Source organism: Falco rusticolus, chromosome 2 (genome assembly GCF_015220075.1).
Source record: "Falco rusticolus isolate bFalRus1 chromosome 2, bFalRus1.pri, whole genome shotgun sequence".
NCBI classification, from domain to species: Eukaryota; Metazoa; Chordata; class Aves; order Falconiformes; family Falconidae; genus Falco; species Falco rusticolus.
In genome coordinates this window covers 46,993,029-47,016,761 of record NC_051188.1, presented here as the reverse complement: position 1 = coordinate 47,016,761, position 23,733 = coordinate 46,993,029, and the positions used below count along the sequence as shown (strand labels likewise).

Here is a 23,733-nt window from a genome sequence, read left to right as displayed (position 1 = left end):
GCACATCTGGAACAAGCCACTTGTTCCATGCTCCTTTCACTACAGAACAGCTCCTGACACCGTTCTCCTGCATTTTAACTGAGCAAGCAAACTTATTCTAGGCTCTCTGTGATGTGCCACCTCTACTTGAAGTGTTTAAACATATCCCACTCAGAAAAACCCCAGAAGATAGCCATAATTCCTGCTCTCTTAATCTCCACACATGGAGACTTTTCCCTCCTTATTAGAGGACAGAAATACACCACCCACTATTTATGATCTACTCTTGTTAAACTAAGCTCATTTTTCACTTAGTTCTCTGATTTCCCCATGAAAAACTACTGAAATTCAATTAATCTTCTTTTATTTAAAAAAAAATTAAATTAGGTCTATAAATGCTGAGTTTTTGTGAACTTTTCATACCATGAACACAAACAACAAGCAAATTTGTAAATTATCAATTTCCATACGTACCCAGTATCCATAACAGCCACCAGAGATCCCAATTAAACATACACTTGTATAAATATCTTGCAATACATCAGCACTCACTTTATGCATTTCATTTATAGGCAAGCAAAGCTGGCATTAACATAGTCTCAGAATAATTAAGAAAATTATGAGCTACAGAGCATTTTTATCAAATGTGTAAAAGCAGTGCTCTGTGAAGTCAATCTCGGCTAAACAGCTGTTTGAAAAGAAAGTTGCCAGTTTACCCAAGTGAACAACTGCACTCCTGAAGGAGGACACAAGGTTCTGGGCATGCAGTTTCAGACAACTGTGATTTTAAGGACCTAAAATGTATTAGAGCCAGCCAACAATCCGTTTGACCTCCAAGTGCAGTGCTAATGAAGGTCTGAACCAGGACTTAATAGCACGAACAAGTCACACAATACAGAACTTAAATAGATTAAATACAGAAAGTTGTAGCACATAGGGAAGGGGAAAAAAGGGAAAAAGATAAACGAAGCTATACCCTTCTTTGCCCCCATGAATATATAACCTTTCTATGATACAACTACACAAAGAGGCCAGACTACAAAACTCACTTTGCTACCCTATATATATATATATATATCTTTATATAATTTGTTATGCAAGGTAGACATATTTTTATTGCAAGATGACATCACCACATTGCCCCAGTACATCATACACCAACATGAAAAAAAAAACCAACACAACCTTCTGTGAAAGTTCGGTAACCAGTACCTGTAACAGTTAAATAAAAAGACTGTGGAGGACACTAAAGAAAAAAGAACTAAGAAGAGATTTATGTTGAAAGACAAAGGAGATTTCAGTGGATAATCAATCAGGTTTCATCCTGATGGAGAACAGCAAAAAAGAACAGCTACATCCCCAACACCAAGCTTTCCTCCAGGCTGTCAAACACATTTATTTCAGAAAAGGAAAATAACCACAGAAATTAGAAAGAAATACGCATTTGGTAAAACAGAAGCAGCTTCATTCTAGGAGTAACTTTGAGTGGCTAAATCTAACTTTGCTCAATGTGGTACATAAGTTACAAGACATGCACAGTGCACACACACAGTACCTGAAGAAGTGCTATAGCAGTGCTGGTTGCAATCAGACGTTACCCGAAGACAGTATATTTTTACATGCTAGTGGTTAGTTCAACCTGAAAATGAGCATGGTTGGATTTGTTCAAACCCACAGCTATTTAATTCACTACACTAACATCAGAAACTTTTATATGGCACACCATCTCTGTTTCAGATTTTTTCTACTTAAAAATCAATTGCTAGATTTCTGTGATCCAGGCTTCCATTCAAGTTGGTAGTCCAACTAGAAGATGACAAAATTTCCCAATTTACAGGGAACAGTGCAGCCTTGCTATGCCTCAAAACACTTACTATGATTTTACTTTAACCCCTTACCTGTGACAGATGCCACAGAAAAAAATGTGCAACATATTTACTACATCTGGAACAGGAAGTATTTGTGTACAGGTACGAAAGATCCATTCATTGAAAGTACATTAATGCAGTTTATCACAGCTACCTTTTATATTCCGTAGAAAAAAGGTACAATTAAGATATACCTCAGTAGGACTGGGATACAAGATAACTTACTGAAAAATGCCAACATGAAGATGCCATCATTGCCCACTCTAAGCTGATCTGCATCACTGAAATCATCCCGTGGTGGATACTCTTCTTCCTGGATTTACAGGTTAGTGATAATTTAGTGAAAAGTTTATTTTAGAATAACTATCTGTAGGATTAAACTATTAATTATGTTTCTGAAGCTAGATGAAAATTGACATTTCTTTAACACGTCCACATCAAGGAAGTTTAAAAGGAAAATAATTCATATCTATAAAACAAGTCTTATTTCTTGCTTATATTGATAGAGCCCAAATTTTCTCTACGTTTCTCTACAACATATGTACATACTGCCTGTTCGTCTTAAGTGAAGATAGAAATTATTTCAGATGAATACTTTGACAACTAAAACCAGCAGAAATCTTTTTTTACTGTAACTGTCTTGCTATGAAGGCCCAGCTATCAAGTATTTTTTTGAAAATACTTAATACATCACATAGTATGTTCTGTCTTTTTCCTGCCAGAAAAGTCTTTAAGCTTCTAAAAATATGAAGTTTTAAAGTAAGGTTAGTATCTTAACATAAATTGCTGATGCAACAGCACTGCACTAACCAAGTTGTCCATATTATAACCCACAGAAAAACATATGCAAAGCAAGGAAAACCTCTAGGGACACTAGAGGGCGCGAGCACATTAGAAGTGTGTAAAAGTCTTCTGAACGCAAAACCCACAAAACTAAACAGAGATGTCAGCCAAATCGATCCAAAGACTTCTCCCATCGTGTCAAAACACTAGATCTTCAAAAACTGAAAGTATGAGTTTGTTTTGTTTCTCAGTACTTGATTTTCAACAGAACTTGGCAGATCTTATATATGCAGTTCTGCACACAAGTAAAAACATAGCTGCAACTGTAGACTGACAAAAGTGAAAGTCTTCATGATCACGGGACTTAACTAAAGAGAGCCTAATAAAAACTGTAAAAACAGTTAAACACACCATTTTTATACATGAGTTACATCAAAACAATGCCGGATGATACAAATTAAATAATGCTGTCAGCAACAGTTATATGGTATAGACATAAGCATGAGTAACATTCTTTTCCTACTTTTTCTCCAATTAATCATAATGTATTAGAATTGAGATAATAACGTATTAAAAAAAATTAAATCAAAGGAGATCAGTTCAAGTGAGATTTACTTAGCTGTTTCACCCACAGCAAACACTTAGTACTGAAATAACGTAATCCTGATTTTAACATTATTTAGTCAATGTACCAAATGTTATTCTGTATATTAAGTTCATAACTAAAAGGGCATTAGAACAATGACAGCGATCTATAGCTCTGTCATGTGATTGACATGTTCACCTTTGTCAACACAGCAAAATAGTTTTCCAGGGTATACCAATCATGGTTAAAAATGTGCTAGCATGAACTGTACCAACTCAAGGCAGCCAGTCTCACCCTTTGCAAGATGGCCATGAAATTCTAGCTGTGCTCTTTATTTCAGATTAACCAAGACCCTGTATCAGATAACTTTAAACACTGCTAATCAGATAGACAACTCCAAGGAAAGCACAAAAAGCTAGCTGAATGAAAATCTTAAGGGGCTATAATTCAACTCTACATAATTTCAGGTGTCCCTAAGTGACAATGAAAGCATTAGTTCATTTAGCTCAACTTTGCTGCAGCTGCAAGACTGATGGGAGAGGAGAAGGGGAAGGGTTGAAAATGCGTTAGAGCTGCATTTGAATGTGCTTATCTCTGAAATGTATGCCACAAAAGTTCCTTTTTCAAGTCAGGACAACAAAAAATATTTTCAATTTGAATTTCAGAAGGTCTATAAACACCATACAGAACAATGTTTGGACTTCTTTTTAAACTGTCTGCTAACTACCGTTATTCCATACTGGCATTTCTAAACCAATTAGTGAATTATGCTCTATGCAAAGCGTTGCTTCAGAAAAAGAAAATTTTCCTCAACTACAGTAACAAGTTTTAGAGGTTCCTCTATATGCACAGGCCTCTCTACAGCTTACACATGTGAGAAACACAGGTGTGCTGCATCCCAGGGACATGAAATCAGGCATTTGCAAGTAGGCACTGTTGCAGAAAGCATGAATGAGTTGTAATTTATCATATGCCTTGTTAAATAGGAATTATATTAAACTGAGTTCTATTTACTGTCTCCAAAAACTGGCACATGAAAATTATCAGAATGTTTAAGAAATGAAATAGTTTCCTGCACTTGAATCATGTTCAACCTATATCTACATCATTTAGTATTACATGGGTTTATGACCAATCCTGCAGACAGAAGACACTAACTGGCCACTGCTCAAGGCCTGCTAATATTGGCTGTCTTTCACAGTGCTCTCATTTGATCTAGTTGGTGTCACCTGCCTCAGAATTTCTTCAAAATATAGTTGCCTGCCACCATTTACTAAGGAATGAAAAGGGACAATGAAGAATGACTGTCCTCTCTCCTGATGCTTAGAACTAAATGTAATTTCAAAGTAATACTTCTATTAATGTTAACATTTTTATCAAATAGAATAATTATATTTTTATATTTTTTCTTTTTAATAAGAATGGCATATAGCAATACATACAAATCCATAAAATAGACAATACTGTTCAGTATCTCAAATTGGGTTTTAACAAATTTAGCCATGTTAAGGATCGGGAACAATACTTCTTGTTTGCTAAATGTGCTAAGATATGTATAAACAGAAAACTCACTGCTCCTATGAGCAGAGAAACATCTAAACAGCAAAATATATTATCAACATAAATGGTATGTCACACGGTAATTCCTATAAGCAATGAACATAATATGGTACACAGCAGCTACTGAAGTAATGAAGTACCTATTAACTCCTCTGAAACTACATTGCTCTCTGTAGTACTCTGCAAAAAGAGGACTGTTTTTCCCCACCAATACTTTTTAACTTCTTTCAAATTGAAACCTAGCATGGTGTACAGTGAGATGACCACCTTTAAACAAGTAAAGAACCCAAGTTTTCAGGAACCGCTTGGATAACTAAACTGATACAACTCTTCTCAATGCAGTGGATTTACAGAGAAAAACTTCTGAGGAAAGGGTCAAATTACTCAAAAAGCCCCATAAATGATACCTTCAGCATACAAAACAATATGGAGAAGTTAATCATGGGAGAAAAAAGGCATAATGAACCCCAGAAGCAGTTGTTTGCCAGCAGGAAAATTCATAGTTAAAGTCTAAACTAGAGAGAACTATACCATACCTCTGGACGACTGAGGAATATTTCATCAAACAGACTCCTAGACTCCCTAAACTGGGCGTGCTAAGCATGTAAAAACAGAAAAACATAAGACAAATGCAACTGAAAAGCATTAAGTAAAAGCCATTCATTGCAACATACAAACAAGTCATTTAACTGTTAGTAATGTTTTTATGCATTTATATTGACCATTCAAAACTGACCTTGAGAATTTGAAAAGGAAAACATCAAAAGCCAGGGTAACTAATCCTATCACTACTGATGACATAGGGCTGCTGTAATTCTTTACTACGTTGAGCTATCTGGGAGCATTTGAAAGTAGTAAATGTTTATACACAATCTATTCTTGTAAGACAAGCTACACAAAAACTACAAAAACAAGTACTGAAAGTTTCAGTAAATGCTCAGTTTAGATTATTCATACAATCTGTGGATGCAGGGCCTATGACAAAGTTTTTAATGTGATCATATTAATATATTTTTTTTCTAAGATCCCTACATGATCTGGGGAAAAAATATGAAAGCTCTTTATTAAATGTGCTGCTTTTTTTTATACCATTTTCCTCTCTTTTGCTCAATGAGTAGGTTTGTAGCCTTCTTTACTAGCACACTTCAGACTATACAATGAGAGAATTAAGAGCTTCATGCATCACTCAAGGTAATAGAAGTACAAAGGACTTTTCCCAACTGCTCACAATTACATTGAAAAGGCAATATATCCTCATTTTACAAGAAAGAAACTAGAGGCACAGATCATAGCAGAGTTCACAGTGATAAGAGCACTAATTTCATAAGGCTGAAAATAAAAACCAAAAAACTTGCATGTTAAATCATTCGTATGTGTTTTGCAGTGTGTGATATACAAGTCAGATACTGCCTGCAGCTGTCACTGCTTGTGATCCCAAGGCAGCAAAAGTGAGAAAACAATTAACTACATAGCAGTCGTGCAAAGTTTAAGTCACTTATCTGTTCTTCCACAGGTATTCAGAGCTAAGGATCAAAATCCTTCCCCTCAAGATGGCAAACCATTACTCTAACCGTAACGTGACCTTTTACCACTATTTCGGTCATCTGCCAGATTAAGACAGTCTTATTACACAGTCTTAGTCCACCCCAGTATAAGTCCATCAGAGGTATTAAATAAAAGGGATTTTGTGGCAGTACCATGTGGTGATGTAATTAAAATGGCATTAATTAAAACCGCGCTAGCATATAATTTTAATATCATCTACAAAACCAGATTTCAGCTTCAGCATTTCTACTTTTTCCCCAAATCTCCACTTTGCAACCTTAATACCCTTTCTTTAATATAGCTTGTCTGTGTGCATGCATGTGCTTAAAATAAAAAACCAAAAAACAGAGCAGCAAACCAAGCAGGAATTCTATCAAACTTGAGATCTTTAGCAGTCAGCAGGACTGTGGCTTTTAGGTAAACTAAGTAGATTTCTGATACTAACTTAGTATTGCTGTTAAGTCTACAATTTTTTAGCCAATCTCTCCTTTGAAGGAATGATGGTGTGTTCCTACTGATTCTTCATCAGTAAAAATTACTGTGGTGTCAGCACCTAGTTCTTGCACATCAAGTTCTACTGTGTGGTTTGGAACAGCAGACTATGCAAGAGTTTACTTTCCACTTTGTCACCATATCCTACTCTCCTGCCTCTTAACTCCAGACTCCTCCCTTTCTGCTCCTCTTTTCTCACACACCACCTTCAGCTCCTTTCCCAGTACCACATTTTGTCCCCACTTGGGTTCCTTTCTCCACCAACCCCTGTTTATCCTTCTCCCTCCTGTTCCTTATTTAAATCTTACTGTACTTCCTCCATACCACTGCTCTCCATTCACTCTTGCCTTTACTTATTCTGACTCAGATCCATCCTCTCTGACCCCTGCCTGTGTTCACTTTGAGCCAGTTACCTCCTTGCTCAACCAAACCCAGACTTCTCTTCCCACATGTAAGCTTCAGACTCATTGTCCTTCTTCCCTCCACCTACCATTGATACCCATGCAGTTGCATCAAGTGGTTTTCCCCTTCTAATCAAAGGTCAAGAATAATAAAACTACTTCAGGGCACACCAGAAATCCCATTTCTCAGTTCCAGTGTTTTCACCAAAAGCAATCAACAGCAGTCATAAAGTGGATCTACTTCTAGTCCTGTAGTTCCACTCTGTTACAGGACTTTTGAGAATGTTCTCTGTGGACAGCACATCTGCAGTGCTATGAGCAGTCTAAACTTGTTCATGCAAGACAATCTCCACACATTTACTAAACTTGAAGGTGTACATATCACGTGTGGAAACTCATTTTTCAAAAACTTGTAATTTGGCCCAAACCAGGTAGATCATCTGAGGAAGGGCAAAAGATGTTTCTGATTCAGTGAACTGAACCTGTGAGAAACAGTTCTCCAAAGTAAAAAAGCTTAAAATGACAAGGCAAAAAACACAGATTGTTTTGGTTTTTTATCCTTAGTTTTATTCTTGAAATTGGCTGAACCCCAGCCTGAGGTTTTCCCTGTGAAATTCAGGTCATGGAACATTGCTTTTATGTCTGTAACTTTCACCTCACAAGATTGTAGACATACAAAGTTAAAAGCAACAGGAATGTTGCAAGAGTTGCACATGTCCTGTCTGAAGCATCACAGAACTAGTAATGGTATCCTAAAAGTTAAAGTTTGGGTTGCTAATGTTCCAAGCAAGTTTAAAGATTTATAATTTCAGATTGAAGGTTTATTAGTGACTAGTCACAGACTATTATTTCAGCAGAATTTTTACTTACATAACAAGCAGTAAAGGACAGACTACATAGCATACATGCTCCTGATAAAACAGCTAAAGGCTTATAACTGGAGATAATCACCTTATAGGAAAAACCTGGCAAGTAACCAAACGTCCCTGGTTCCCTACCCTATTTAGTAAAACAGATTTGTGTAACACCTCCATTAGCAATGTTACACAAATGCACTTTGACCTTAGCTGGGCATACCTTAAAATGAGTGTTGTACACTGATCACTGCACAACAGTTAAGGAAGGAATAGCTTCCCACTGGGTGAGCAGAATTTTTTTTCCAGTCACAAGCATACTGCAGTTAGTAAGATTTTAAATGCATCTCAAATGCAATCACATTTGATCTCAAGGTGGACATTTTCAGTGAAAGCACTGGAAGCCTAATTTGGGTATAGTATGTTATGGCCAACACTACCAAACAGTAGAATTTCCACATTCCAAAACTTGGGAGGAAAACAAGAAGAACTTCACTTACAAAACTAACATTTAACACTAATTGCAGGTATCAATTTCCTATTTTGAAGACTGTATTCTTTATAATGTAAATTATTATAAAACTATAAATACTGAATATATACATACCTATTACTTAATTTACTGTTTACCCCAACTTGTGGTGGTGCTTTCCTTTTTTTAAGTACTTGGAACATATCTTTGAACTTAAATATAAAAGTTTTCATGGAGCAAACAACAGGAACCTTTCCTTCTAAAAAATATCTTCATTATTTGGGGTTTTGCGCTTTCCAGACTCTTCAAATTCTTCGTTTTCTCTGAAAATCTACTTTGTTTGGTTTTTGGGGTATTGTTACCATCTGAAACACTAAATACCAGCAATAACTACAAAATAACAGTAGCGGTGGATACCTAATTAAAAGGTGATGAACTACAGGATAAACCATTAAAACAGGACAAAATTTGGCTTTTAAAGCTCTTTAGACAGCAGCTATGCCTTAGAAAAGGGTGAATATAATAACGCTTTTCATAGTATTTTACAATTAACATACACTATCTATACAAAACATAAGCATCTAAAATATTTAAATCACCAGCCCACCATTATTTTAATAAATAGGCTATAATATGGGCCCAATTGTTACAAATAATTAGATTAGCCTAACACATTCACAAACTGAAATAAAGCGGAACTGTATCACTTACTCGTTGGGCAACTTCTGCTGCAGCAGCTGCCATTGCTGCAGCTTTGGCCTTCTCTGCTTCATCGTAAGTAGGAAGAGAGGTAGCTACACTGTATGGAGGTGGTACAGGATAAAATTCATTGTGTGTTTCTGTTCAAAATAAAAGAGGTTATGTCTTTTCAAGCCAGAAAAATGTCAATTATTTTATGTTAATATTATTTTTTACATGCACATAACTACTGAGCTTTAAACTGTGTTTTTTCCAAGAGGCTGAAATTGTTGATATCTGTATTTCAAGTTCTTGGAAGTTTAAAAAAAAAACAACTTTATTTTTATAAAATAAAATAGTGAAGAGCTTGATGGTGCTTCTAGTTGCTACTCAAGGCAGAAACCTTAACCTAGATGCTGCAAGGAGACAACAAATTTATAAACAAGAAATTGTATTTGCTGAGTTACATCCCTAGGTGTTCCAACCAAATGCTTTTTATCAAAATCATACAAGAGACATGCACAGAAACACCTTTAAAAAAAGCTTTCCATTATCAACAGCAATTAGTTACTTAAGTCCAGTAATAATCATGCTGTATTTTTATTAGCATGGTCTTGTTGCTAACTCCAGCTGTTCTGTGAAAGTAATTTTTTTCCCCAAGATTTCAAATTCACCACATTCTTTTAAAAATGTTCCTCCTATCAAAATGGACCACAGACTTCATTGTTATATATTGAAACAGTAAAACATCATCATATATAATAGAACTATTAACAAAATTAATAAAAACAATTCAAAACACACCTTGATCTTGCTCCTACAGCCAGCAGTAGTTTGTAACAAGATTGCTTATGTGGCAAGAATTTGTGAGCACAGGTCATATGGTAAAAAGATTTACCAGCACACCAACATAAAGATGTCACATATAGGAATAATTCTGCGTAGCAATATATTTGCTTAAACAGGGACTCTAATGTAGCCTGCTGTTCCAAGTCTCCCATACCCCAAAGAAAAGTCACAATCTCATGAGAAAGGGAGTAGTGAATAAATGGAGAAAAAGACCCCTGTTACTCTATTTTCCACGAGAAGTTTTATCAAGAGCCTTTAAAGCAAAATGAATCTTTTCATGGCGATACGTTCACCAAACAATGGCACACACTTAAGAAGTTCGAGTTTTGACAAATCACTGCTCTGTTGGACTTTTTTGTTGTTGGGCTTTTTTTCCCTTTTTTTTTTTTAAAGAGGCAATGAAAATTGCTAATGAGGTCTAATAATGGAGCACTACTCAAAGATGTAGATTAAATGTGGAACTGTACTACATGCAGACTTAAATAAAACCTATTATACTAATTAATGAACATTCATTTAGCCTAGTAATTTGGAACAATCATTGTAATTTAGAAGTGTGCTTCTTCTGAGCAAACCAGACAAAGAGCTGTGCATGAAAGCACAGCTTTTTACTGCAATTGTGTGTGTAGGACAAAAAACCCCCCACACCATACCGCAGCATCATACCACTTTGAACCAAATGCTGATTCATACACACTGCTCCCTGACAAGCTGTTATGTAAGAAAAATACCTGAGGTTGCAGCTGCTTCCACAGCTATGCTACAGTAAGGTGGAGGGGAAGTATCTGCTTCAGATAAGGCTGCTGTCTGGGGAATCTGCGTCGTCTCTGTAGACGTGGAAGGCTGCTCAGCTGCTGAAGACTCTGGGGGATCATCCTCATTGTGAAGCTTAGAAGGAAAACACACAAATTTCAGACACATTTAGGGAGTACTTTCCATGATAACCTAGTACTTGCAGAACGATCTTCAAAAAGAGAGTTTTCAAAAAACCAAAAATGATTAACAAAATGGCACATGACTACTTTAAGTAGTTCGGTTAAATCCCTTTAAGCAAACAGCTGAAAATAATCTTAACTGCCTTCTTCCCCCCTCCCAGAAATGGATTTATTTTCATCAGTGGTTTCTTCTCATCAGTGATGTTCAGATTCTTAAAAATCTGGGGTTTTTTAATGTTTACTATATATGGGAAAATGCTGACTATAAAATACTTTCTATTATATGAATATTTTAACATTATTACATCTTTTCCTTAAACATATTCATTAAATGTATCAACCTATTTTATAATACAACATGTAAGCAACACTATCTTTTATTGTATTAATATAGAAGAAATTAAGAAAATAAGACACATTTCTACTTCTGTAACTGGGATTTTTATACACTTGCATCTTGTCAGAGAGCTTCTCTGCTTAAATTCTAAGACTTCTCAAAATATTCTGCTTTTATTTACAGTATGGAAAGAATCCTTTCCCTGTAAAACTTTAAGTTGCTGGTTTGGTTTTTTTTGTTTGGGGGTTTTTTATGCAGTTTTAAAAGGACATGCCCAGTTAAGTATATACAGAAATAAGAATTTGGACAATCAAGAGTGTTAGTTAAAACCTAAATTCAGATCCAGCAACTAATATTGTTTCTTAGAGAAGGTATGTTTTATTATTACAGCTAGAGAAGGTATTTTTGATTATTTTAGCTAACTTGATAGTGTTTAGAATACGAACCAAGCTTTAAGAAGGAAAAGTACTAACATTAAAGAAAAAAATGCTAGTTTCCTCTAGTGTAAACTACAAGATGCCTAGAAGACAATTACTGAAGCACCATGTTTAAACCCCAGAATATAAGATTAGTAAGACGAACAGACCTCAATAAAAATCCTGTAACTTCAAATCAGTAGTTTCTATGACACCCTACAGAAAAATATTATTTTCATTTCAGTAACAAAAATATTAAGAATACATCTACGTTAATTTCACATTAGGCAAAGTACAATCAGATTACTGAAAAAAGCACATTATGTGAAGAATGAACGCTAAATTCCTTGTTAAGTAGTGTAACATTCACACCAAAATTGTTTTGTATCCCAAAGTTCACAGAATGACTGAGGTTGGAAAGGACCTCTGCAGTCCATCTGGTCCCAAAGCCCTGCTCAGGCAGGGCCACATACAGCCAGTTGCCCAGGACCATGTCCAGATGGCTTTTGAGTACCTCCAAGGACAGAGACTCCACATCCTCCCTGGGCAAACTGTTCCAGTGCTCAGTCACCCTCACATTATTCAAAAAAGAGTTCAGAGAGAGCCTGGGAACCTCCTGTGCTTCAGTTTGTGCTCACTGCCTCTAGTCCTCTTCACTGGGCACCACTGAAAAGAGCCTGGCTCCATCCTCTTTGCACCCTCCTTTCAGATATTGATAGACACTGATGAGACTCCCACTCCGGACAGTCGCTTCTCCAGGCTAAACAGTCCCAGCTCTCTCAGCCTGTCCTCATATGTGAGATGCTCCAGGCCCTTCACCATCTTGGTGGCACTTTGTTGGACTCTCCCCAGTATGCCCAGGTGTCTCTTGTACTGGGGAGCCCAGACCAGGGCACAGCACTGTGGCCTCACTGTTGCTAAGCAGAGGGGAAGGGTCACCTCCGTCAACCTAATGGCAATGGTTTGCCTAGTGCTGCCCAAGATACCATTGGACTTCTGTGCGGCAAGGGCACAGTGCTGGCTTGTGTTCCAAGTTCTGCAGGTTACATACTCCATGCTTTTCTTTTTAATGAAAAGCTAAGGATAACAGCAGAATTAGAAGCATAGAAAACATTTCAACAGTAGGCAGGAAAATTGAAAAAAACAGTTCAAGGGAAAACCAAAAATGCTTCAAAAGAAGTTAGTGCAACAGAACAACTGCAGCACAATTTTCATATGGCTTCTACCACACTCTTCTCTTCATGTGTGTCAAATTAGAAAAAGTGATAAAGTTACTTGCTAAAGCATTTTTCATAATTTTTCAGGAGTCCCTCCAAATACTGCATTCAGACAACTATAGCTTAAAGGGTTTATCTATACGTATAAACTACATATATATGCACACATATGTAAGTATATATATACACACACAGGCACAATACACACAAGCACATATTAACCCCTATCAGTTCTATTGAAGGTGACACTGAAGGTTTTTGTGCACTGAGCAATCAGATCATTCAATGGCTAATCAGTGATCCAGAAGAAGTAGCAACCTCAGAAATATGCATAGACATTTAGGGTAATTAAGACCAAAGAAAACAAAACCACTTAAAAATAACCTAATATATTTAGGGATACAGAAAGCAAGTACCTCACCACAACAACCTGGTCTATGAGCAGGAGAAGTAAACCCTAGTTAATAGATTTCTGTCCATTACCTCCATTCTTCCTCTCTTTTTACTCTCCACTTCAATCACTGCAACTTTTTTCCCCTACTAAACCACAGTATGTGCTGTCACTGTCCTGAAGACACACAGATCCACAGCAGCTCATTGCTCAAAAAGAGTATTAGTACTCAAAACCCACTTTGCCATTACCAAGGAAATTAATTTTGTCTGTCTTATACATGCTTTCATGAAAGTTACCTTTCTCCAAATCATCTGTAATTTAATAACAGTTACAAACAGTGGATGTAACATGAGGATGGGAGAACACGCACATGAGACTTCTTGCTTTCAAAGACTAAGTCATTCAATTGTATAGCAACTGCAATTAGGAAACAGAAGAATTCCATCCTAAAGGCTCCATACAAAAGAGTCCCATTATGCCCTTTAGTCAAAAGGTCTCTATTTTGTATAGGACTCCCATTCAGGAACCAAGCATTTCTTGTCTACTATACAGATCTTTTGGAAATTCTGAAAGGCAGCAAGGTTATCCTAATGCAGCAACTTAAAGAAAAATTCTAAGACTCCTTACAGAATACCCCCATCATAAAAATAACAAGAAGTGGATTACACAGCTTGAGCGTTTACAGCTAGAATAATAAACACAAGTTGTTCCATGAACAGAAACCAGCTTTTGTTAGTTCTTGTTCAAGTGTCCTGTCTCCTAGCCTCACCCCAAGGCAGTAACTTCAGCTCCTCTCAGGGGACTCCACTGGGGTAAAACCCATACCAGAACAATAAATACCTACAACTGCAGCAGAACTTGCCCCAACAAGCTGGAAATTTTGCCTGTGCCAGCAGGGCAGACAGCACTAGTTATGTCATTTTGTCTTGTAGCAACTCTGCCTTGCCTTCCCAGGGCACCGATTCTCCTCTGTGAAGTCACCAATTTGCTTGAAACCAGTAGGAATCCAACTACCTTTGAGCCTCCCCCTTCCCGTTTAATTTTGGCTTATACTGGCTGGTAAATTTAGAAGTTATTTTTGGAGACAGTGGAAGAAGAGGCCTGACACTCTGCATAGGTTTCATTGCCATAGAAACCAAGTTAAAAACACTCTGAAGGGAACAGAAAACATCTGTTTCAAGGCATCACTTATGCTATGTACTTAAATGTTACCTGAAACAGCATTTAACAGTAAAAGTATAGAAATCATATCCAAGATTATTTTGCCCAGTTTTAAAATTAAAGGACTAAGGAGAACTCACAGTTCATCATCCCAGCCCCCTCCCAAGCCCCCAGTGAACCATTATATGGTAGTAGCAATACAGCTGTTTTTGCCAAGATTATGGTCAAAACAATTGCCACGACCTACTAAACTACCGACAATTGTAAATTAATACCTTCCCCTGCCCCCCACCCTCACATTTTAAAAGCAGGACAGACACATTTTTCTCTTCACATCTTGGTCTGTACACAGAGTATCTGGCTCCTATATAGGAGTTTTACAATCACAAAAAGAGAACACTTTGTTATTAGACATCTTAGTCTTGAATTGTTTATACAAGGATTTCAATCCCTGCTTTCACAGCCCTCAAACTACAGTACATTACAGGCTCAAAAGTCATGATGCTCATATTTTCAAGATATATCTATGTTAGGATACTTAAAATTACAAGTTCAATTCAGGAGCAATGGCTCTCCTGCCACCAATGACTCAAAATCCCACAGTAACCATTAAAGAGCATATAGTACAGGAAAACATTAGTTACCCTCACATGATTTTTAGCCTATACGATCTTCAGTTTCTTTCCCAGAAAAGTACTATAAAACAATGATTCACTATTTCATTTCAGAAGTTGCTTAAATCAATGTCAGACTTTTCAGCACCAAAATATCATGGAAAATACAGCTATCTTATTATAATTATTAATTAAATTATTTCTTTAAAGAAATACTGCATCTCCTCCTGCAATTTATTTCCTTAAGTTTGTAATTTTGTTTGTGCAATTATTTCCGAAGTAATCAGATGCAATGCCTGAAATCAGCTGACACCCTCCAAAGAACATGAACCGTAAGAAAGTGCTTAGTACAGAAGCCTTTACTGGGGGGATTGATGTAGATGATTTACTCTTTCAGTTTTTTAAAACAAAAATTTAAAACTGGGAGGAAGATCTCGTTCTCTACTTAACACTTAATTTACCTGCAGATAGTAATTTTGCCCAACCTACAGATGTTTGCTTTCTTTATTTGTGATGAACTGACTGTACAAGAGTGACAACATAGGCAGGTTACTAAAATATGCCAGTTTTTTAAAAAATCAGGGGAAAAGGATATAATAAGATGTCTTACGTCACCTATACCATAAATACACAAGATTAGAATGACGTTTTCTGATAAAGTGCACTGAAGTAGCCCACGCTAGCTCTAGTCATACTCATAATGTAACACGCAAACAGCACTCACTATTTCTGTTACCTGATTTTATGCACATTTCAAAAGCTGTTTTCCCATTTCATAAAATATGATTTACAGAAACCAATACATTATAAAATTACTGCAATATAATTAACTTCATCAGCATATTGCGAGCATTTTAAAAGACCTTCTTTATAAACATAAACTATTTTCATGCTATTTTTATCATTTCTTTAGTATAGCATAAAATTATGCACTGCCATATAGGGATAAAAAAAACCCAAACAATGAGCCAGCTTTCTTTTCCTGTTTCCTCTTATACCTCTATTACTAGCTTACCTTGACAAAGCCTGACTTTTAGGTAAGTTTTTGCGTATGTTTTAGTAGTGATGGTTCTGTCTGGACCAAAGACAGAGCTTCACAGCAATTCTCACCAGCAAACATAAATTACAAGTGTTTTTAATGTGCCCTCCTTTCTCATCTTTCAAATGTCACTAAATTTTTGAAGTCAGGCTCTTCCAGTTTTGACCTTAAACTGACCAGTTGATGGCTTCTTTCAAACTGCCTTAAAACAAATAAGTGCACAAAAGCTCTGTAATGCTGGACCTTGTATTCTGTGTTAAGTAGAAGCGTGGAGATGACCACATAGATCATGCAAGTTCAACCCTCATGTGCAAACCAGTCAGCTGACACACTTCCTCCAGAAAAAGCAACACACTCAGCAACAGAGGTTTACCATCTTCACTTTGTATAAGTTTACCCTTTGGTCTTCCACAGTCAGTTTTTCAGACTGCCAAAAGGTCAACCAAAAATATCCACTTACTGCAGCTTCTAGTGCTGGAGGGATGGATATGAAAGACTCATCTCAAGATTGCTGGTGCAATGCACAAAAATTATTCCAATGTTTCTGCATTAGATTCATTACATCTTCCATACTGGACATTTATTCCACCAAAATTCTATTGTAGTAAATATGAGAGGTGTAACCAACAGCATGCTATCATCTTCATTAAGCTTTCAGGAAGCTCCTTAGCTCTCTGTGTTACACCTGATGTTTCCATTTGCTGAAAAATTCAAAGGCCTTTTACACCTGCCTAGTAGTAGTGATTTGTAAAACTGTACTAAACTGTTCTCTACAAATGAGGCTTGAGACTGAGGCTCGATAGCAGAATTCTCTACCTACATAAAAATAATTTCACTTGAACAAATACAGGCTGTGTATTAAATGCTTGTTTTGTAACTACATTTTGCAGTTTTGAGCTTTAGTATTCTACAAATAGGTTTATTCATCTGTAAGCAGCAAAATATAAATCTAGGGATTTTCAAGGGAAAAAACCAAAGGAAATCTTGAAATAAAGTGTAATTCTGAACCTGTTATAAAAATACTTCATGTTGGAGACAGCTTTGACCTCTGTCTACCTATCTGTTGTTTCTGAATGACATCCAATAGTCTCAACAGCTCACACTATCAACTATTACCTTTTATTTTTAGAAAAACCCATAAAACTTATACCATCAACCCATTCAAATGCCATCATGCTAAGATCAATCAGCCTAATTTAGGTCACTAGCAGCCACTGAGCAATCAAAACTAAAACAAATAATCTGTAATTACACTTAGATAACAATTATAAGAGCAGAAGAGATAAATCCTCCTGCAAAATAAATATTTTAAATTTCCTGCTCATCAGGAAACAAACATAGCCACAATGGCCTTTGAAAGAAGTATTTCACAATTTTGTAAAATACAAGATTTCTTGAGGGGAAAAAACCCCACAAAACCACATTGTATTTTAACTTACTAGCTTTCTCCTCAGTATCAGTTTTTATCCTCTACCAATAAGGTAGTTTATAACACCATCATGCCTTTTCCTTCAAATGCCTGTTGTAACACCAACCTACCACGAACCTGTGCAGACCAACTAGTAGGAAGATAGTTATATGCAGTTCAGCACCAAACACACTCCTGAAACACAGTCCTGGCCAGAGCCACAACACTCCAGAGAAACATCATCCTCTAGAGATGGGGGAGCCTTCAAATTAATAAATACTAAAATACTAAGCAATTAAGCTTATAAGGTACCTCAGTACATTCCAGCACAACACAGAAATCCAGCATATTTAAGCTTTTTGCTTCTACGTATTTAAACTAAGTGATCAGATTTGATCAGAATTCCCAACTGCACAGAACAGATCCACGTCATTTTTTCCCCACCATCCCACCACTTGGCAAGCATCAGCTATCACATACCCAGATCTAGCAATAGCCCTTCATCTTTGTTTTTTTTATTGATGTATCTTATATTGATGCATAAAGTTTTCAACAGTAGTCAATAGGTTAGAAGGTCAAGGGTGCAAACTCTGCACTAGAAGCAAGAAAGCAGAACAGAAGTCCATTGCTGCCGTACCACAGCTGTGTAGAAATACCAAATGTGTCTGCTAAATAAGGATTAGGTACCATGGAAACCCACAACCTCTGGAGGCAAACTTCTACCGAAAAGATTTACCAGAGATTTATACTGAATATTGTTGGAAAGTATGTTGCAGCATAGTGTTTTTTCTGTCAAAGGGAGACTCCTCAGGTTAAATTTAAGTGATCAATAGCAAATGAAAGTGTTACACATGCACTTCACTTAAGCGATAGTTAAATCATTTTAGTCAGTTCTCTTCAACTAGGGATCTTTAACCTACTAGATTTTTCAAGTGCTTTTTTAAAGACGGTTATAAGCATATCAGAAAAAAAGAAAAAAACCCAACCACCCTAAACAATGGTGAACATGAATTGGTGAAAGAAAAAAAGTAAAATTATTATGTATATGTATGTGTACAGATAGATATATAGATATATCTCTCCATCCCAATGGCTACTTTACATATAACATTTTACTTGCTCTTTCATTTTTTGTTGACTACAATCCAGATTTAAACAATTAATTACACATTTAACAGCACAACGTACACATTTGCATTCATTCCCTATGACTTTTAAGACACCTTTTCCTTCCCGTCCCCCACATTTACTAATAGCTCTACTTTTGCTTTTAAGGACAGTAACATACCATGTGTCAATATAGGAAGTCTTCTAGAAAAATAAATATTCTGAGACTAATGCTACTAAAAAAGTAGTGTTATTCTTGAAAATATAGCCATCTCTCCCCACTTATGTTTTTTAGGTTTCTTCTCTCCTAAAGAATTCCTCAGAAATAACTCTGAACACTGGAATTTTGGTATGATCCAAACAAATATATGCTTCATATTTGTTGTAAAATTATAAATTGCCCATGGTTTCCAAGAGTTTTTCCTACTGCATTGTTACAGAAATTAATCATGACATTCACAAACAAAAACCTGGTATCTCAAATACTAATAAAGACTATGGCTGGGACCAACATTTTTCAAATCCTGAAGCATGGATACAAAAAATATTTCTAAAAAAAAAGTTTGTAAAAGCTTACTCTAAAGCTTGTACATAAGGAGGTACTGCAGCTCTGATCTACTCTAGAATTTAGAAGTTACTGAAAAGATTACTATGTAGCCTCCTATTTGTCAAATGGTAACTTGAGAACAGCTTGAGAAACTGGTTTAAATTCTATAAACAAAGTACAAAATCAGGCTCTCCTCCTTGAGTGCTTTCTAGTTAGAAGAGACATACTAATTAAACAGAAGTTTGTTACTGAGACCAGCAGTCAGTCTAAGGAAGTGTTCCATCTCCAATACAATCACCAGGAGATACATGGACAGCACACAAGCCTTAGTCACTTATTTGCCATCCATTTTCTTCAGACTCCCCTGACATTCACAGCTGTTATATTATGGCTGGTAAAGTATCCTTCTCTGCCTATTCCATTTGCATGTTATGGATTTGATCCATACGAATTTGTGTTCCTGAATCTGCTAATAATATCTGCCTCAATCTTGTGTATTAACAAACTGCGTATGTTCACTTCTCCTTGTGTTGTTTCTTTTCCTTGATTTAAACCAAACACCGGCGAGCGCTCCCTGGTTTTACTGTTGCACAATTTGGTGAATTACAGCTCCACAACTGCTTTATCCACTGCCTTGGCAACTCTGGATCACTTCCATGCCCCACCACCCAGTTCAGACACCACTTTTAAGACCTGCTTCCCTTTAACTTCTGTAGCTCCTCTATAAGCTCTTCTTGTGAACGACCAAAAATGCATACAGTACCCAACAAGCGAGCAGGTCCCTGGTTTAATACAATGATGCTTTCTGTTCATTCTCACTATCTTCCCTGATGATAGACAACATTTTATCAGGATTTGTTGGCAGCTGCCACTAACAGCTTCAGCAAACCGTCAGTGACAGCTCCAAGAACTGCAAGTCAAAAAGGTCTTATCTTTACTTATCAGCAGCTTTATAGAGTCAGTACAGAAAGCAGATCCCAGTCACTCTAAAGTCACATAGAACATACAAGACATATAAACTGTAAAAGCCGAGGGAATAGGAAAGCCTGTAAAATTAGGAAATGGACAGGGCCATCACCAAAAACAAACTCAATATTCAGTAGTTAGTTCCAGCTTCCATTTTAGCCTACATTCATCTGGGCTGAAAAACTCAAATGTGATTGAAAAAGCTGAATATTTCTCTAAATATATTATTCGTGTTTCACTTAGAGGCCCAAGTACAGTAGGAAGGCTTACGCACAAAGCTTCCTAATGAAGACAATGGAGGAGGATGCTAAAAATGGCAAATTCATTATGCAAGGGGAGGGATAAAGAAAAAGAGGAGTTTCCTCCTGGACAAGTATCATGGAAACTGAACTGCAAAAGCAGTACACAGCTTCGCCTTAAGTCCCTGATTTCAGAGAAGCAGGAAAAAAAGAAATCAAGCTTGTGTCTCCTATATCACATGTACTTACGCGTCCTTGAAAATTCTGCAGGAAAACTCTAAGAAAAACTTCAAATGTCTCAACTTTATTGACAGCACAGTTTTATTGCTTGCGTACTTGAATAAAGCTAGTCAAGCAGAAGAATTTCCTACTCAATAGTACAGAGTAGCCCAAAATGAAATAAATAATTAATTACATAAAATATAGATCAGAAGATATTATTAATCAATAAGAGCAAACATTCTCGATTTTTATTAGCAGGTCAATTGTGCCTGACTTTCAGCGTAACTCATTTTCTTAGTAACTGGAAATGGAGTATTCAAGCTCCTCAATTTACAGAGATAACACGGAGAAATTTAAACAGCTTAAAAAGCCCACACACATACAAAACACCAGCTGAACACATTTATTGTGCATTGCATCCAGAAGAACAGGCTCTACTGAAGAGATTCTCATTTTGATTTGCAGTCTTCTTTCTCCTCCATCCACTATGGGATTCACAGGTTTAATATAGTTTAGTAGCAAAGACAAACACAACCCACGCAACAGCAATGAACATTAAAGGCCCTTTCTTTGAAAAATGTATGTTTATGTCTCAACAGATAGTACTGAGTTTTTTCAACCCTACTGTTAAAGAGTGCCGACTAAGCACTTTGAAACAAACATACAAAATATGTGGCCCCAAGGACAGTTCTCTGGACCCTGCAGTTGCTAGACAGATGATGCACACACCTGGAAGCAGGCACTTTCCAGCAGGCTGCTTGATTATAAGGCAGATAAGCAAAACAACACCACAAAAAGCGGCAGTCCAGGAAGCAATAAAGGAACACGGACCCCATCACTCATCATCAGTTGTGGCCCAGCACTGCAAGGCTTTAGCGGCCTGCTTGTTTGTTCAAATTATGAACTCTCATTCTAGAATTTGGAACAGGTTTTTAAGAGTAAACAGTTTGTGCAAGTCTTTTTCCTGATAATTTATTCTATGCATTTGATGCAAGTCAGTTTTGTGACCCCAAGTCTGCAGTTTCAATTAAGTCTTAATGCTTCAGTATATTCCTTAAAAATACTTTTAAGTACTGTTCCCCTTAAATTCAAAAATATGACAACTAATGCGAAGTACCATGGTCAAAATGGACAACTGGCTTCAGTATCACCCAAAACTCCTATCCCAATTGCCTCATGCTTTACCAAAGGCATTGTTCAAAGATGACAAACGTGAACTATACTAACCACAACCAAAGCTTAAACATAAGCTTGTGCTACTTTACCAAAAAAAATCCCAACAAACCCAAAACAAAAAAAACCAAACCACAAAAAAACACCAAATGTATTTTCTGCAGTAAGGAGATAACCGATACTGTAAGCATCCCCTTGTTAACAACCCTTCCTCAAGTCTGATCTACCTAAACTTTTCAGATTAATCAGGGAAAAGCAAAATTAAATTCAATACTTCAAGCTTCATATACATCTTTACCAAGGACATGATTCTGACCTCTCTTACAACAATAATCAGTCAGTATTAATAGGATTACTGTCAAAAGGTAAAATATTGTTCAGAGCTAAAATGATCAAACTGTGTTAAATTACCATTCAACAGTTGGGAGACCAAAATTTGTTGTTCTTTTTTTTTTTTCACTGGAAAGCCACGTTTTACAAGCAGAAAGATGACAAATCTCTGCCAAGCACCTGGAACAGTAACTCAAGAAAAATGGGATTACAAATGGAAACCAAGTAACATATGGGTTATTGACCAGATTTTCTTGTGTCTACGCCACTCAAAGTTTTCTAAATCATTCTGTCCATTACACACACAGTTGGAGGAGGCACAGCCAGGGATGGCGTTGGGGAATTACTCAATACTTAATGTTTTGGCTGTAAGTGATTAAGTTAGACTGTACCAGTTTTAGGTTAATCTTAGTGTACAATAATGGAAATTACGCTTAAGTGGAATAAACGCTTAAATGTTAAAAGGGAAATATATTTTCCGCTTTCACTGTAAATCTCAAAGCCATAAGGCATCCGCATCCTGACATGTGCTGTAAGCCCCAGTTGTGCAAGTCTGAAATGACTTCAACACAAAACAGGGTTCATCATTTTCATTAAAAACACAGCTGGCAAAGGGGGTACCCACTTCACTAAACTCAGCTAGCTGTGACAGCACTTGCCCAGGAAGTGGGAGACCTAAGCCTGCAGCAGCTCAAACCCACAGTCCTGACTGTGCAATAGCTCAGTTTCAGTAGGAAGAGTTAGCAGTGCCTCTCCGACCTAACAAGTGGCCAATTTTTTCATTCTTTTTTTACTCATAAGCTATTAAGGTTACTTTTCTCCTCTGATTGGAAATAGCTTGCCTAATGTGGCTGTACAGGTATACATCCAATTGTTCATTCCCCTTTCCAAAGTAGCCAACACACCTGAAGATCAGGAGGTTTGAAGCTATGAAACACAATACAATATTCAGATTTGTGACTGTAAATTAGGCACTGAGGTCTTGCAAAGTTAAGTGTAATGACATTACCAGTTGCCACATCTTCCTTGTTTTGTCAACACTGTCACCAGAAAGAAAATTTCAAAATAAGCCTAGAATTAGCCATTTGTCATAAGTAACTAATTTTCCCCATCTGGAAGACTGCTATTAAAATTTTATATTAACATAGCATTTGATCTCCTTCTCTGGAGGCATTCAAAACCCACCCAGATGCAATTCTGTGCAACCTGCTCTAGGAAAACCTACTTTAGCAGGGGGTTGGACTCAGCCTCCTGAGATCCCTTCCAACTCTGACCATTCTGTGATTTCTGAGACTATCTTGATGTGGTTTCCACCACATTCTTCAGACACAAACAAGCTGAGAAGAGTGCTTACAGTTTCTCTTTTTTAAAGTTGCATGAAAAAAGCACCAAGCTTGGCAACATCACAGCTGACTTCTGCTAAGAACTGTCCTATTTGAAGGTATTCTATTCCTGTTACTGAACTTCTGCTTTTTTAAATAGGATTAGAAGACTTACTAGATGCAGCATGCAATACCTGCCACAGCCTGAAGTTGTGCTTTTACGTTACATGACTTAGCGT

At 36.8% G+C, this 23,733-nt stretch overlaps 1 protein-coding gene across 2 annotated transcripts in view; it reads right to left on the bottom strand.

Annotated features, from left to right (window-relative positions):
- NDFIP2 (Nedd4 family interacting protein 2) overlaps positions 1-23,733 on the bottom strand; it is a 47,511-nt gene that overhangs the window by 17,698 nt on the left and 6,080 nt on the right. The window contains exons 2-5 of one of the 2 annotated variants that reach the window (XM_037376377.1): positions 10,799-10,955; positions 9,252-9,379; positions 5,313-5,372; positions 2,073-2,160 (exon numbers count right to left, since the gene is read on the bottom strand). In XM_037376377.1, the coding sequence (XP_037232274.1) occupies positions 2,073-2,160; positions 5,313-5,372; positions 9,252-9,379; positions 10,799-10,955 (433 nt within the window). The remainder of the gene's footprint in view (positions 1-2,072; positions 2,161-5,312; positions 5,373-9,251; positions 9,380-10,798; positions 10,956-23,733) is intronic. The other variant, XM_037376378.1, reaches the window with a different exon arrangement.